Source organism: Lepisosteus platostomus, chromosome 7 (assembly GCF_059453375.1).
Source record: "Lepisosteus platostomus isolate fLepPlt1 chromosome 7, fLepPlt1.hap1, whole genome shotgun sequence".
Classification (NCBI taxonomy): Eukaryota; Metazoa; Chordata; class Actinopteri; order Semionotiformes; family Lepisosteidae; genus Lepisosteus; species Lepisosteus platostomus.
The window spans coordinates 36,397,945-36,415,323 of record NC_142617.1 but is presented as its reverse complement, the minus strand read 5'-3'; the positions used below and the strand labels follow the sequence as shown (position 1 = coordinate 36,415,323).

The 17,379-nt window shown below is 38.4% G+C and overlaps 1 protein-coding gene and 1 long non-coding RNA gene across 4 annotated transcripts; one reads left to right on the top strand and one right to left on the bottom strand.

The window, feature by feature from the left end:
* Positions 1-1,430: 1,430 nt before the first annotated feature.
* LOC148658640 (uncharacterized) lies at positions 1,431-5,016 on the bottom strand. The gene is made up of 2 exons (XR_015940115.1): positions 4,879-5,016; positions 1,431-3,468 (listed from the first exon to the last, which is right to left on the bottom strand). It is a non-coding gene; the product is annotated as an uncharacterized LOC148658640 (long non-coding RNA).
* Positions 4,978-16,570, top strand: LOC148658639 (alpha-1,3-mannosyl-glycoprotein 4-beta-N-acetylglucosaminyltransferase C-like). 3 transcript variants are annotated; one of them, XM_088640077.1, is made up of 5 exons: positions 5,471-5,732; positions 8,164-8,363; positions 10,332-10,500; positions 11,249-11,396; positions 13,479-16,570. In XM_088640077.1, exons 3-5 carry the CDS (start codon positions 10,402-10,404, stop codon positions 14,627-14,629), a joined length of 1,398 nt encoding a protein of 465 aa, XP_088496203.1. In that variant the 5' UTR covers positions 5,471-5,732; positions 8,164-8,363; positions 10,332-10,401; the 3' UTR covers positions 14,630-16,570. The 3 variants fall into 3 exon arrangements, with proteins under 3 accessions (XP_088496204.1, XP_088496203.1, XP_088496202.1); XM_088640078.1 differs by lacking the exons at positions 5,471-5,732; positions 8,164-8,363 and adding an exon at positions 4,978-5,127; XM_088640076.1 differs by lacking the exon at positions 8,164-8,363.
* The last annotated feature ends 809 nt before the right edge of the window (positions 16,571-17,379 follow it).

Sequence of the window (17,379 nt, the reverse complement as noted above, 5' to 3'; positions counted from 1 at the left end):
TATTTTGTTCTATTTTAGTCACGCCAGAAATGTTGCTTAACTGGTAATCTCTCATCTCTGGAACCATCTTAACTCTCATCTCATACATTCTTTGGGTCACTTCTTTGCAAAAACAAAAAAAGTTTTGTTGAAATAGAAATAGAAGATAATACAGAATTCGCTGATGTCATAATTACATAATACAGAAAAGGAACCTTTCTCAACAAAAATGGTGATATTAGATGACAATCAAAGAATTGTAACATTTCCACACATCTTCCAATTGGAAATAAACTAGGAATAACAACACCCATGAATTATGCATATTGATAGGTTTATTGAGTATTTGTCACAGTAAATTTGGCTTAACCTGCTTGGATGAGGGCCAAACTCCTGGCCATAGGACGAAGAGCCTGGGACCCTCCTGTAGAGTGAAGAGTGACCAAGGAGCAGCTGTGCAGCTGGAGATTGGTTGGAGGAGGGAGGCAAAAGACATTTGCGTAGAAGAGAAGGGGGGTATTATGTGATGAAATGACGTCAGAAATGATTACGAACTACTAACAGCCGAGGCTGATTGAACGTAGCTGTTGACATCCCTCCTGAATGTTCGTTATAAGCTCCACAGCAATTCCACAAATAACAGACTATAAGTGCTTTATAAAAATAAAAGCGCTAGGTTTTGAAATCTCATTGCCTGCATTGCTCATCCTTGTGCATGAATTCTTTAATGTCCTTCTTAATATGATTTTAGATTTTTAAACACTTTCTAATTATTAAAAAATAAACAACAAGAGATCTAAAAAGGTGGAGCTAACAAGAGAGAAACATGCTAAAGCGACAGGGCTAGTTAAACAAATGTTGAACATATGAGGAAGCTTCTGACAATACTGCTATAGTTCTGTTAGGCAACCAGGCATGGTACAGTACAAGTATATTCCAACGTCCACCCAATTTCATATTATACATTTTAGGCCGCAGTTAGACCACAAATTCTATACCTGGAGACGGATAGTAATTACGGAATCGCCACCGAGAAGCATCAGTTTTGAACTAAATTATCATGATTAAACATAATGGAGCATCAAAGAGGATTTATTAAACCTGGTCGGCATTAAATACTGCTTGCTGTCTCCCTTATTCCATTTTGGACAATAAATCAACACCAGCTGTCCTATTCCTGGATGCTGAGACGGCATCTTGGTTGGCTTTAGATCATACAAAGTTAGGGACATGATTCATTGGAATGTTAAAATGGTTATACTCCAACTCCTTCAGCAGATTGCTCCCAACCTCCGAGAGCTCCTCATATCCATAGGGCTTCCTTCCGTCTTTAGTGTTGTTTTTCATTTTATTTGAACCCGTGAAACAAATCACCATGTCAACAACATGCAGCATCACATTTCTCTCTATACCAATGATATCTTATTATTTTTTAATACATCTCTTAATTACTCCTGTCCTCGCCCGCCATTTCCTACAATTTTAGCAAGCATTCGGAGTATGAACTTAATGGTTTGATTTGGCCCTGCTTCCCCTGAACACCACCCTGAAGAATGCTTTTGGTGGAGATGATATTTTTTGCTAAAAATCCAGCATGATCCCTGTGGGCACAGAACTTCTACTTCACCCTTTGTGCAAAATGTTGAATGTAAGAAACAGAACAATGAGATTGTTTTCAACTCTCTATTCTTATCTGTTTAGATCATCTGAGAAACCACTGGTGACAAGTGCTTTTTCTAAAAGAGACTCTCCACCAGCTAATAAATACTTGCCAAACAGTGACGCAAGACTTTCTATTGTGCTTCACAAAACTCATGATCACAAGACAAATCACGTCAAGTATATTTATGGGGGTGCGGTGCATGACAGATATTGGGATTGATTTCTTTGTTAGATTGTAACACGTGCTTTCCAATTAACTGTGAATGTTTTCTCTGTTGAAAGAATTAGGAACGTTGGTGAAATGGAAATAATTTAACAGCATGTTTGCCGTGCATTTGATGTAAGACGATTGTGTGCTCATTATTATCGAGGACCCAACAATTCTGTTTTAGGTACAATCAATCTGAAATTTATAAAGAATAAGATTTCAAAAATCCAACACAAAAAACAAATAAGTGTATGATAAGATGAGTTTTAAAACCATTTTTTATATCACACACTACCAATCTGAAAAAGCAGATGTCTCAGTGCCCCCCCCGAGTCTTTCTCCAACACTGACTTCTTCTGAGGGATCATTCCCAGCTTCAACCATAAAACAAACATATTGGCAGCTTATTTAGACAAAATACTACACAGTAGGATTATTGGTGATAGCACATAAATGCACGAAAATGTGATCTCATAACATGTCAGATAGTAGACAATGTTAATACACATTTTGTCAAGGTTTGATTATATGTTTTGTTTTTATTTTCAAGCTCTAAAAAGGGTGTCACTTCTCAAATGACTTTTCCTTCCTCTTTTCAGCAAATGTTGTGACCTTCCTCATTTTCTGGAAGAGAAATTGCATGCTGTCCAAATCCAGCACCTACTATTTGATGGCCATCTCAGTGGCTGACACCCTGGTGCTTTTTTTTATCGTGGTGCTGGAGATCACGCTGAAGTACCACACCGTTGAGCCCTACTGGAGCTGGGACCCCTGGTGCAGCCTGAGGGACATCTTCAATTACGGTGCTCACAATGCCTCCACATGGCTAGTTGTGTCCTTCACAGTGGAGCGCTTTGTGGCCATCAACACCCTGAGCCTCAAGACAAAGCTGTGCACCCCAAGGTGTGCCATTATTGTCATTATCACCGTTATTTCCTGCAGCCACTTGTTTGCCATTCCCTACTACTGGTCCAATAAGTCCAGCTTCAATGAGAGTGACCATGAAATGCTCTGGGCTTGCGTTTACAACCAAGAGGCTACAGATTTTTATGTCCACACCTTGGTGTGGTCCCAAACCGCCTTGGTGTACATTCTCCCCTTCATCATCATCTTCTCCCTGAATGGGCTGACCCTCCGTCAAATTCTCCACAGTAACAAGGTCCACAATGACCCCAATTTGCCCCACAAATGTGCCATCTATTTCCGCTCCAAAAAGAGAAAGTCAATGGTTCTCCTCATCACAGTTTCCATGAGCTTCGCCCTGCTCTCTGTCACTCGCTTCATCACCCAGATAATCCTGCGGACAGCCTTTTATGGTGTGAACCGCAACGACTACTCTATCCCCATCAATGTGGCTGCTGACATTGGCACCATGCTGGGCCTCAGCAATGCTGCTGTGAACATGTACCTGTACGCTTGCACACAGTCAAAGTTCCGCAGGGAGCTGGTCTCCTGCATCAAACTCACTATCTCATGCTGTAAGACTTGCAAGCCATTGCAAAATGACTATCCCTCTGTGATCCTCCAGCTTTAACAGAACCAGGCGAGGGAGTGATGTTATATCACAGCAATGCCTCCAAAGGTATCATTGGTGCTGCAAATCGTTTCTGGGATACATACTGTTAAAGGAAAGGGGAACATACGTAAGCAGATATTTAGTTCTATAAGCAAAAGTACAAACACCACTTTGCATGAGGTCGAGAATGATGAAATCTATAAACGTTACAGCACAACTACTAGGGATGTTTTTCAAGGTAACCTCCTGCAACCCACCATCTTAAAAACATTCAGATTAAAACCTCAAGCGGGTAGTTGTTTTAAATTTGATGCACAAGACACAGAGAAAGTGAGACAGTAGCAGATCCACGTGAAATCAGCAGTTAATAAGGTGCTAAAACTCACTGCTGCCTTTGGAAAAGTTAGGATCCAAAATCTGCTGAAAACAGTTGTTAAAATGTATTTGTACCACTGTTTCTGCTGTTGTTGTGCAAATGTAACTAAACTGCTTACTCTTTGCTAGTCTGAGTTTTTTTGGGGGGAGGGGGGATTTTCTCTTACGTTGATGACAGTTGTATGGCAGAATCAGTTGTTTGGCAACAGCTATATTTCGACTCTAGGTTGAAATTTCTTTGCCCTACTCAAGTTTTTAATATGGGGCATTTTATTTAAATGCAGTTTAAAAAATGTGATAATGTACATCAACTATCTTTTAATGTCTTATGCTGCCAAGAAGCAAAACTGAGTTTGTTTACTACTCAAAGTCAAAGTAAATCGGTTATTATAAAAAATGCAAAGATGAAAATGTTAAAAATCTAGTATTAAAAAAAGAAGCATAAATTATCTGTGGGATTTCCACTGCATTATCGATATTGCCTTGATACTGAGATTAAGAAAGAGTAATAATATTTATTTCTTCTCAAGTGTATTTTCAAACGTACAGTAAAAAGCTGGATGAGAGAGATGCAAAAATACACGCCTGGAATGCCCTGGCAGTAATAAAGCACACAACATCAGAATATGTTTTGGTCATTTCACGGACTGAGTGTTTTTTAAAGGTTTTTGCATTAAACACAGAACAGCATATGGATCATCTGTTTATTATTATTGCTGTTGCTATTAAACACCGCTAATCGCTGGGCAAAGTTAACCCTTATCCAAATAAGAAACCACAAGTATGCATTATCTGGGTAAGACACTCCGAGTGTCACGCCCTCTGCCTACCACATTCTCACACGGAAACGCACCCGTGCTACTCTCCAACTCTGAACACTTCTGCCAAACGACACCGCTTCTGCAAATCAGTCAACCACGACACTCCATCAATCAACGCACCCTCTTCCTTGCACAATACTCAAACCCTTCAGAACCGTCTACTCTGCGTCCGGTATTGGTCGTTTTTTTTGGAGTTCCTACTCTGTCTTAGTTACGAACCTCGGAACTTTCCTTCGAGTGCGTCTACTGTCTTGTCCTCTTGGATTGGAAGCCTTCTCGCTGACCTACACCTTTTAATAATAATAATAATTGCTTACATTTATATAGCGCTTTTCTGGACACTCCACTCAAAGCGCTTTACAGGTAATGGGGACTCCCCTCCACCACCACCAATGTGCAGCATCCACCTGGATCTTTTGAATCACGGAACTGCCTTTTAACTATGCCTTCTGTCTTATCCTCTTGGAAACCTTCTCGCCTACCTTTCGTTACTCGACTCGGACCTTGCCTCTCGCCAAGCCCTCATTCCCTCCGGGAACTTTACCCTCGTCTCCAGACCCCCTAAGGTACCGCATAGGGTTCATCTTCCCGTTTGCTCAGCGGGTCACTCGTGGCACCGAGCAGTCTTGCAGTCTCCAGGAGCCTTGGAGTGATTTTTTTTTCAGAAACTATCACGAAATGTCCCTTTTAGGACACCACTTTGCACCTTGCTTAATATAGAAGGACGTTCGTCGCACTCTTGGTTACCACACTTGTAACAGCCTGAGAAAATGACCTTAAGGCCGAGGTTTGTTTTGGTGTAGTTAATAGGGTCTTTTAATAACGACATCCTGATAGCCAATCAGATACCCGTGTTCAGATAGGCAGGCAAATTTTGTGGTTTTGTTCTCTTCCTACATTCCTTTTTTTTCCTCCCAAAAGCTACTTCCGCCTATTGGCAGCAGGGTACCGACACTTAAAATAAACTGGTTAAACTGTCGAAGCTGGGCTGTCACAGTTGAATGTGCGGGAGACAGCATCAGGTTATGTAGGGGTGCGACACATAACCTCATGTTTTTGTTATTACATCAATGGCCTCAAAGGAGCAACCGGCTCCTTTGGGTTTAAAGGGTATGGGATTAGTTTTCATCGCTTGACGATCCAAGCGGAACTTCCAAAATTTAACCTAGAGGTGAGTGAACCGCTGTACTGTACGTTTCTGCCTTGAAAATATGCCTTGATCAGTTCGAGATTAATATTAAATTTGCGTAGGTTCCGTTCTCTTATGTAAAGATTTAAAAAGACGCAAATTGACGTCATGTGGATATAAAGACGGTTTAAATGTTTCTTTTAATGAATGTATGGAGATAACGACATGGGTAAGGTCAAGTTAATGAGCACGCCACAGTGGTACTTTCTGCTTATTCATCCAACATTAATGTAGTCTGTATGTTAACGGATGGTTTCCGGTTTTATTTTTTACATGTTCAAGTGTGGAACGTTTTTACTGTACAAACCGGTTAAACAAGAACAGCGTAAAGTTACCTTGAAACGCGTCATATGAATAACTAGCTGTGTACCGGTGTAGTACATTCGCGCAGTCTCATCGAGTTAAATTTGTCCTAACATTCAGTTTAGTGTGAAAGCACGTGGTTTTATCATTTAAATAAAATATAGAAAACACTTAAGATGGACCTCGTCCTACTAGATTCAGCTGGCTTGCATCTTACGCAAAACACGAATTCGGTTGATTTTTAAAACTAACGTTGCATTCAATTTTTATTGCTGTGGTTTTAAATGAACGATTTTGTGCAGTACAGTACTTCGCTTCTAAAATGTCTGTGTTCTGTGGGTGATAATGATGCACTGAAAGTGATTAGATAACGGGAGGCGATAAATAATAAATGAAAGCAACTCCAATATTTTGTTTTGCTAAGCGGAAGAAGCGAAACAAAACGCGCAGTTAGTTCAAGTGGAAATAATATGAATAGAGTACTGGCTGTAGAGAAAAGTGAAGTGAAAATTGATAGATTAACATTATACTTTTTTACAAACCATAATTAATTTTCTAGATGTCTTGATAACTTCTATTAAGAATAATATACTTTTTTATATACTGCCTTGGAAAACGATTATCTCAATGCACTTTGCAGTTAAGTAAAATTACAAAGCCAATAAAACGCTGTAGATGACGCTGAAGATAAGACAAGCACAATCAAATCCTTGATTAAAAAGGTTAATTTGGATGTTAGATAAAAAAAGCCTCTGGCTGGTTTTGGAGTGGTGTTCTAGAGCAACAATAGGCTCTGTCACCCACGGACGACGGACATGCAGTGGGAACATGGTAAACCAGAATCTACTGAGAGAAGGTTATGTTGAGGGCAGCAAGCAGATAACATATCTGCTACATGGCCGTGTAAAGGCTGGGATGCAAGCCAAAGGATTTTAAAATCACCTTAACAACCCCACAAAGTCAGCATGAGGGCTCCAAGACATTAGGGATCTCTTGTGTGTAACTTAGTCAAGTGTAGCTTCAGAATTCTCAAGATTTGTAGTGTTCAGTGCAGATTTATGGACTCCTGTAGTATACTACAACAATGAGATTTTTTTTAAAAAACAAAATCTGAATCCTATTTCTCTCTACATGTACAGCTAATGATGCAGTCAGGTAGTATTTTGTGGGTGGGGAAAAATGCACTTTACCATGTTACGCATGAGGTTCGGAAGTCAACCCAGGATCAAGGATAACAGTGGTGCTAATAGATTTGACATAAATGATTGGAGGAAGCCAGTCACATTATTTCAGTCCTATCACATCTTATCAAATTAATTTGCAAAAAAAATCCAAGCTTTCATTATCAGGAATGCCATGAGGGAGTACTGAAGCATCTGTAATACATTGGGATTATTGTGGACACCAATTTGAATGTAAGCAGGAACAAAGTTCTTCAGAGAAGATTAGTTTTCATATTACAGGTGCTATGCTTTTAGAGAAATGTGTTTAAGTTAATGGATTAAAAACCGTGAAAGTTAAGAGATGAATGCTGAAACTGAGATGATGTAATTTAGGGGAACACTTCATATCTTTCAAAAGTCAACCAATGATCTAGATTATTTTATAGTTCGTTAAACTTGACTGGTTTACTATGTTACTGAAAATCTCAAAATACCATCAAAACCAGAAAATGAAATCCAAAACATTAATATAAATTCAAGACTTGTACTTCTTAAACAATCAAGTTTTGGGTGTTTTCGTTTTTTTCTTTCTTAAAAGCTCAGTGCTTTGTGATAAAAATGATTTTTTTTTTCCCCACACATTGTGAGTATACGTGCACTATAGTGAGGGCACGTTCTTGATGAGTCCCATGATTTGTGGTGTTCCATATTATGTCCTGTCAGTGGCAGACTGTGTTTGGCTGTTACATCTTGTAAAAAAAAAAAAATTGCAGGCTATGAACAGCCCAGTAACTTGTCTTTCCTTTAAACTGATGCCAAAAAAGGAGGCAATCATAAACCTTAACATTCATTCATATAAACCAGATTAATGGACTTTGCCTTGCTAAGTACAAAGGTTTCCTACTGTAAATAGTACCTCATATTTTCCACACCTGTTTTGTTTCTAGATCATATGCCTTTGACATCTTTAAGTTTACTTAAAGAAAACATGGAGCTAAAATTGACCCAGGAGCTCTTAAAAAGTATGTTAAGGTAGCACTGTGGCTGTGCTGGCAGTATGAGTATTTCATGGCACTTTCAAATCGCAAAATAGAAAACGATGCTCCTTAGAAAACTACTGCAAGCAAAAAAAAAAACTGCAGTTCAGGTGAGTAGCTGCGTCAGCATGTGTAGGCTGCACACACCTGAAGAAGGCTTCACGGCCAGAACATTGTTTTCTTTCTTCTTTTTTTCAGCATGGAATAAACCTATCACTTTTTCCTTTGTTCTAATAATAGGTTTGTTGGAAAAACAGAATTGTTGGGAAAACTTGTCAAGGATTGTTTGAGGTGTGTCTGAAATTACGTCAGTACTGACTGGAAATTAATTTTTTAATTCCCAGTCAGTCTAATATTAAAATCTAGCGCTGTAAATTATGTATCTGGTAGCTGCACACCTGCTTTTCATATTTACTCTTCAGTGTGTTTGGGACTGGTTAAGGCTCTGTACTGCTCCTAGTAGGTCATGGGTTAGATTCCTGCACTGCTGTTATACCCATGAACCAGGTACAGTACTACACTTCACTCAGATTGCTTCAGTAAAATGCCAAACTTGTACAAATGTATGTTGCTTTGGATACAAATGTCTGCAAGTTAAATTAATTAAAAAAAGAGAAGTACCAATTACCTTAGCCAGCATTCTTTTTTGGGTTGTGGGCAAAACCCACATGATCACAGGAATTAATTTAATCTTTATGAAGAGCTGTACTGTAATAGTAATGTGAATACTGTCTTTGATTTAAGAACTATTCAAAGCACTGCTTAGGTCACATGAATTTATTTCATAATATAATGAATAGACTGCATCATCCAATAAAATTTTAAAAAATAAATTATTGGATTTAAAAAGTCTGGTAAAATTTATGGTGGTTTTATGTAAAGTAAAATTAACAAAAGTTAAATGTTGTGTAACAGTGCCCATACTGTATGTCTTAAACTTTACACAACAGGGGACAGACAAAGAATAAGAGTCCTAGACTCATGCCTCCTGTAATGAAGATGAACAGGATATCATTCTCTGTACCAGGCAGGTCAACGCCCACCCTGTATCTTGAACTATCCACTGAATTGCACCATACTACTGCAGTTGTGTAAAGTATCCTTAAAAGCGGTGTTGAAATAATTTCAAAAGGTCTTGTGGCAAGTTTTTAAAGAGAAAACGGTGCTGAAAGCCGTGCAGAACATTGAAGGTTTTGTCTGAGGGAAAACTTCCCTTGCCATATAATGCCTATTATACCCATAAAATAGATTTTCATGAAAGTAAGGAACAATACAAAAAATACATTAAACCACATTTAGGGATGTATAGGACTTGTAGAATTTTGCCTGCCATTCTTTTCAGAGTTTTAACATAACAAGGGCTATGGCAGTTATTTGTTAACTTTTTTCTTTTTTTATGTTTTTAGAATGTTTTATTTTTTGTTTAAAAGTTTCAAAAACAGAACAAAATACTGACAAAATACTCCCACCCCCTTCCAGGATTCCTACCAAGAAGCGAACTGTGTTGAGCGAACTTTATAGTCTGCAAAGGAACAAGTAGAAGTTTGCTGAAACCAAAAGAAGACAATGTTTTGGCTGTGGAGCTTTCTTCTGGTGTAAAGCCCTCTTCACGCACCTGAAGAAGACTCCACAGCTGAAATGTTGTATCTCTTTTCTTTTCCTTTCTGCATGGAATAAACCTTTACGATTAGGAAAACTTCTGCTTTGTGTAGAAATAAACCATGTTTTCTTTGCTAAAGGTCACAAAAGGTAGTAAAATTTGAGGGGTGAAATGATAATACAGCATTTTTGATCACATAGGACTTCACAGTCCTGATCTCAGTATCTTCAGGATTTCACTTGTTTAGAGCTTTCCATTGTGTTTTAGAAAATCTTCACAGGAATTGTAGTAATGATGTCTTTTTGTTGTTTTCAGTTCTTAATCTTTGGGAAATCTGAAGTTAACTTTATCAGTGACTTTTATCAGTAAGATCTTTAAGTATCTGAGAGGAGTACAGTCTAGTACGTTTAACAAATGAGTGGCACTGGGAAGTCCTGCAGTCAGGAACAGGCAGATTTGACGTGTTTGTACTCTTCAGTTCCACAGGTTGATCGAGTTGCTCTAGACACGGGGAGTGTTGCCATCCTTGCTTCAGACGTCCATTGACAATGCGAATCTATTGGAAGAAGACTGTCGCTTACCTGCCTTTTCTTTGCCTCGTCCTTGTCCTCTACATTACACGAAATAACAAGGGGGATTTATCCACTGTACGTGAACTCCTATCATTATTTTTTATTGCTTAATAGAAAAAGGACAGCCATGGGTTTTCGCGGGTTTTTGAGTCAGTGTCTAAACAAGATTTCTCATTACAAGATCTATACTACCTTTAACATATGAACATGCTGCTTACGATTTGAGTTTTGTTCATACAATTAAGGAGATCTCATTGTACAACGTGCTGATATTGTCCACATCACAAGTTACACTTGATAAAGGTTGGCACAGATATGACTAAACAACAATTAATTCCTTTAATTTAATTCCTGCTGTGCAGAAATACTAATCAGTCTGTAAGTGACGACTCTTTGTGTTTTTAGCAGGTAATGCCATTTTAATGTTATCATTGTAAGCATAGTGTATATGGGATTAATTGCAAGATTTATTGCTAAATTTGGAGCTTTCATTGACAATAAAGGATGTAAAGATGTGATTGCAAACCATTTAATGTAATTATATTATTGTAATACATAATACAATAATTTATTGAAATTTCTAATCATGATGGTTTTGTCTGATTAACCCCAACTCCAGTTCCATCTACAGCGTCTTCACTCAGGGAATACTCATGAAAATTCAGTTTTGTCTCGGAAGTCACCAGTTAATCCCAGTTGAACCCATCGATTTCTTTTTCAAAGCCAGCACTTGGCCATTCAAGTAACCATAAAAGACGAAAAGGTAGAAAGTGTCAATGCCAGTTTTATACAAACAAATCTTAAAAGTGCTTTGCATTTGCAGGAGGAAGAGAAGCGATGGGCAAGAGAGATTGTCTCACAGCAGCTGAACTCTGAAAAAAACCTGCAGAGTTTCACCGAACTGCAAAATGATTCTTCACCGCTTAATATCTCTTACCACTTCCTGGCAGGATTTCCTGTGCAGAAACAAAGTAAGCTTGGCTAGTTAAATCTATACTATATTACTGCTAGTAGTCACTGTAGTATATTTTAAAAGACTGCATTGCTCTTGTCTTTATATGACTACAAGCGTACAGATATCTTTCCATACAGGAATTAAAAGACGTTTTGGGGATACATTCACTTTATGGCACAAAGCACATGATTTTATATTCAGGATGTGATGGCAGATTGTTTTCCTAGGCAAATAACTTTTGAAACAAACTACAAATAAAGAGGTGTCAAAGTTAAAAAAATAAATAAATAATTTTAAAAGTTTACATTGGGAACCTGCTCACAAAATCGGTGCTATGATGTTGACTTAATGAACACAGTGGAGGGATGCAAGGAGTCACAATGCAGTCCAGTGAAGGTTTGAGGTAATGGCCATTTCCAGAGAGCACTGGGAGAAGACACACAAGGTTTATCCCCCACAGGAGTGCTGAGCGAACTTTATAGTCTGCAAAGGAACAAGTAGAAGTTTGCTGAAACCAAAAGAAGACAATGTTTTGGCTGTGGAGCTTTCTTCAGGTGTAAAGCCCTCTTCACGCACCTGAAGAAGACTCCACAGCTGAAATGTTGTATCTCTTTTCTTTTCCTTTCTGCATGGAATAAACCTTTACGATTAGGTTACGTTTAGGTTCCTTTGCAGTCTATGCATGCAAACGCAGCTACCAACCTGAGTTTTGTAGTCAGTGTCCAGCTACGGTCACCTTATGTTATTATCATGAATAGGGCTTTATGAGTGACCATCCCTGTCTTTCATCTATGCCTGTGTCACATACAACCACAGGTATCTTATTTAAAATGCACTAGCGCCTGGTCAGGAATAATGAGTCAGAATTCTACAGCAGAGTGTGCCAACAGAGCATGTGATTATATATAGTATATTGCAATGATCAGTGTATCGTTACCATGCATATTCAATTTATAATAGGTGAATATATAGACTTATGTGTAATTAATGTTATCTTGTAAGCCAAGTAGTCTTAGGAGTTCACCTGCTCGCGTTATCTGGTTCTTTCGCAGCAGGACAAGCAGAGGTGGTTCTATTGCTCTCAGGAATTATGGTTCTGTTGCTCTTGAGAGGTGCGATTGGAAGAGGCACTCTCTTGGTTGCAGATTGAGCTCTGTGATCCAGGCATTGCAGAGCTGAAGTCATGGTGTTTAGGTGACTAGCTGAATTTAGGCTGGTATCACTGTAGGCTTGCAGTCCTGTCAGTGTAGGACAAGCCTCATGTACAGGGTTATGTAGTCTATAAATATCTAAATATCAATATAAATATCTCAAGGGTGTGTGGGTTTGAGGTGTGCATTCCTCCTCCTGCCTTGTGTGAAGTTACAGGTTTTGGAAGTGTGAACCAAGATGTGAACACAAAATGAACCATTCCAATCTGAGTGGGTTTATAACAAAAACAATTGGAAACCAAGTAGGGATTAGGTCTTCAGAAAGAAATAGTGGGGAAAAAGAAGCCTCATGTTCTCTCATCCTGTAATGTCCATTTTATAACTGAGTTCTTCAATTTCAACACTCCACAGTAGACAAATAACTTTCTTAATCTTACAGAATCCCTTCCAGGATTTCTTCAGCAATTACAATTTGCCCCTTTACTTTTAGTAGATTGTTCTCCAGGTGTTTGACATTGTGTTTAATTCCTGTTGTGCAGGCTGATACTTTTCACAGGAACCTCTGATTGGTATGGGGTTGGGCTCATTTGAGTTTGTAGTTTATGTGAATAATAGGTTTATCCAGTGCCCACCTGTCACCGTGCTTAAGTAGGCTTGATTGGAAGATCCTTTCTCTGGTGGGCAAAATACACACAACTCAACACTCAACCTCACTGTATCTTAATCCACTTAAAGTTTCTGATATCAGACCAGTTTGACCATTGTCATCACAACTACTAATTCTAATTGCTAACCTCTACATCAGTCATATGGCTTCAAAAGGCAAGTGTGAAATATTCAATAGGAGTTTGAGTCCAAATACCTTAAGACTTAGTAAAAAAGGCATTTTTGTGAAGAGATGACATTACTAGAGAGTATGAGAGAGTAATGCATTTTCTTCCTTTCAGAATACCTCACGGTGGGTCTCTCGTCGGTCAAGCGAAAGAAAGGCAATTACCTCCTGGAAACGCTCAATTCTATTTTTACACAGTCCTCTGATGAAGAGCTGAAAGAGATGGTGGTGGTGGTCCTCCTTGCAGACTTTGACAAGGACTGGAACATTCAGGTGGTGAAGGACATCTCCTTGAGGTTCCCACACCATGTCCTGAAAGGCCATCTAATGGTAATTCATGCGCCTCAAGAGCAGTACCCTCATCTAGAGGGACTGAAGAGAAACTTCAACGACGCGCCCGACCGCGTCTACTTCCGTTCCAAGCAGAATGTGGACTATGCCTTCCTTTTCAACTTCTGTGCCAACCTCTCACGTTACTATGTTATGATAGAGGACGATGTTCTCTGCTCCAAGAACTTTTTCACTTCCATTAAAAAGTTCCTTACATCGCGAAAGGACTCATTTTGGGTGACCCTGGAATTTTCCAAGCTTGGCTACATTGGCAAGCTATACCATTCCAGTGACCTGCCACGACTTGCTCAGTTTCTTTTTCTTTTCTACCAGGAGATGCCCTGTGACTGGCTGTTAGGTCATTTCCGAGCACTTCTTGCTCAAAAGGAAGTGATTCGTTTCAGACCTTCTTTATTTCAACATGTGGGGCTGTATTCCTCCTTTCAAGGGACCAAGAACCACTTAAAGGATAATGATTTTGAAGAGAATCCCAGTGATATTCCTGACAACCCTCCAGCAGACATCTTTACCAACATCACTCAGTTTGAGAAGTACACTGCTAATAAAGCTTATGACAATGGAGAAGACTACTTCTGGGGAAAGTCTCCATCTCCAGGTAGCTACTTTACCATTGTGCTGCACAAACCAGCTATGTTATCACGTGTCTTGATCCTTTCAGGCTCCCAGGACAGAATGAAGGACAAGCTACAGTCTGCAGAGGTGGAACAGGGAACAAAACCAGTCATGTTGGAGAATAGAGTTGAATGTTCACATTATATCAAACTTGGTGATTTTGTTGATGGGCAGTTTGAGAAAAACAATATAGAAGGAAGTACCAATTCTCCTGTTTCTTGTTTAAGAATTGTAGTCACAAAAAAACAGGAAGATTGGGTTATAATCCGAAGAATAAACCTTTGGATCAAAAAGAAAACATGATGACCAATCAAGTAGCTTAAAGGATTCAGAAGGAAATGGGTGCATGAACCAAATGTATCTATTTGAAAAAGGCCAGTTTGAGAACAGGGTAAACCGCTGAAGGCCATGTGCTGTTACATCACGGTTTTATATATTAGTGTTTATGCCGATCAGACCATCACTTCTCTATTTCAGTTAATTAAAAAAATGGGTTAATGGGTTACACTTTCAGTATTCCTAACCTTGTGGCATTGGGTGAGAACGTGCATAACTGGGATGCAGCAGCTGCTGGTAGAATCCTGTCCTTAAAAGGCCTTATTAAACTTTAGCAATAAACATTGCTGGTTTTTATACCCCATAAAGATATTGTTTGATTTAAATGTCTGTTGTAGCCCACATTATCCGTGTGCAGATACAACAAGTGAAAAGGGATACAGAAATATATAGAGAAATGGAAGGAACTGGGAAATGGTTGGAAGAAGCAATTCTTATTGAACATCTGGAAAATGACTTTATACCTGCTGTTTTTTGCTGGGCACACTTTGGAATACATTGTGTTTTTTTAGTGTAAGGTTCTTATTTCAAAGCTCACTCAGTGGTGTTAACTAGTGGTGGGAGATTAATTTACAGTTTAGTTTTGAGTGTAATGTGCTCTGAACGGTTTTGGTTTCGACAGAGACTATATTGAAACAGCCCTTGTTAAGGATTTAGTTGGTGGTGGTAGTTAATGATTTGATAATGGCTTCTGACTGTGAGTTACTTAATTCTTCTTGGTTCTTCTGAACTTAAGTGCCACTCTTGACACTGTCTCCCTTCATTGGTTTGGCTTCAAGGACTTAGTTTGTAAAGTTTTCACTGTTGTAAAACTCATATTGTTCCATTTACTCAGGGTGTTCCATAATGTTCTGTGCTGGGACCATTGCTTTTTAATATGTATGCGTTGCCTCATCGTTTGAGGTTTTGTCATTCTTGGCTGTGTTTCACTTCACTGATGCACAGATGCACCTGCAGACTAGATACTACTCCTGCACTTTATAGATGTCTAAAACTAAGATTTGGAGGCAGTAGATCCTTCAACTAAACCAACAAGACCTAGCTTAAGCTTATAGGCTCCCAATCACAGTTTTGCAGAGTTGCAAAGTGTTTTGTTGACGGTGCTGAAATCAAACCTTTAATGGACGTTAGAAACCTTGGTGTTACTTTTGACCCTAGTTATCATTTGGAACACATATAAGGGAGCATTGCAAGGGTCTCTTTCTACCACCTGCCTAACATTGCTCAAGTAAAACCCTTGCCTATATGATGCTGAAACATTAATAAATGCTTTTATTTAATCGAGATTAACACTTCACTTAAAGGTGTTACTTCTGGTAGTAAATAAGCTTCAGAATGTCCAACATCCTGCAGTCTGTATGCCATTTAAATGTGTTGTGCATCAACACAACTTCCATCTAATGTAAATTTCACTTTACAGGGCAATTAAAGGGTCTTCTGCTCATGTAGAAGGCATGTAATGGTCTACCTCCATATGAACGTTTTCTTGAGCAAATCCAGTCCTTAATCCTGGATTGGCTGTACCATCTGAAGACCTGGCTCCACACCGTGGGTGATAGAGCCTTCTTGTGTTCAGCATCACATTGGTGACAATCATTGCCCAAGTCCATTTGAAACTCTGATATTTTTGACATTTTCAAAACAAACTCTATTTTCCCTGAAGTTCATAATGTCTTGTTTTTTTTTTCTAATTTATTTTGCTGGACTTTTTCCCCACCTTATTTTTGTTTCTGATGTGCATCTGTGCTATTGTACAGTACTTTGAAGATTGTGAAAAACGTATAAAAGAAATTAACTGTATTATGGCATATTAATATATTTGGGATTTCTACACATATAATATTGGTTTATTGAAGAAATGTTATTCATATTTGATAACTTCTTAAATTAAAATAATTCAAAACTAAATATGCTTTTTTGACATTTCTTGAAAGTGCATTGGAGATCAAATGTTCAACAGTCAAGTTCTTCTGATCGCTACAGTATTTACAGAACTATGGGATTCCTATCTATATGTGCAGACAACACGTATTGGGAAAGGCTTCTTTTAATGGATTACTTGTTAATTTTAAAAATTAATCATTTGTAAGAGAAACTTAATGACTGTAATGGATAACGTTTTATACTGTAAGTTATCTCCCCCAACACTGCTAACTCCATCAGCCTACCTTCTTAAAAGGTCTCAGTAAAAATTGTTTCTTTTACTTTTTAAAATTTGTGGCTTTTTAAATTCATACATAATATTAGACATTGACATTTTGGTTGTTTTGCAGTTTTATTATTATTATTTATGTTATACTGGTTTGATTTAACAACATAAAAACGTTCAAGAATTGGGGTTTTCAAATATATTTCCACAGTTCTGCATAAATGAAAGAAAGGTGGGGTGTGAATTTAGTCAAATGGTAAGTAGGAGAATTTTCCATGCTGCTAAATTGTTTTACTTAATCCCTTAGATCAGTTGATCTCGGTGTGGTAAGGAATCTTAACTGGCATGGATGCTGAGACTCTGTTTTTAGTATTACATTAAAGTGTACCTTGGGAAACAAAGCAAAGACACATCCAAAGTGCCCACTCCAGAGGGTTTAATATGTAAGCCAAATAAGTGTTTCAGTTTACTTCAATGCAAATTTTAGTCTGAGGCACAAGTCAAATCATGCGATCACATGTGCTAGAGACCAAATAGAATTCTTCCTGACGATAATTGTTTTTTAACT

What these genes read in the sequence shown, in the direction of transcription:
- LOC148658639 (XM_088640078.1), top strand. Translation starts at nt 10,402, where the DNA reads ATGCGAATCTATTGGAAGAAGACTGTCGCTTACCTGCCTTTTCTTTGC. An exon ending in ACAAGGGGGATTTATCCACT is followed by an intron (nt 10,501 to 11,248) that starts GTACGTGAACTC and finishes TTGCATTTGCAG; the next exon opens with GAGGAAGAGAAGCGATGGGC. An exon ending in ATTTCCTGTGCAGAAACAAA is followed by an intron (nt 11,397 to 13,478) that starts GTAAGCTTGGCT and finishes TCTTCCTTTCAG; the next exon opens with AATACCTCACGGTGGGTCTC.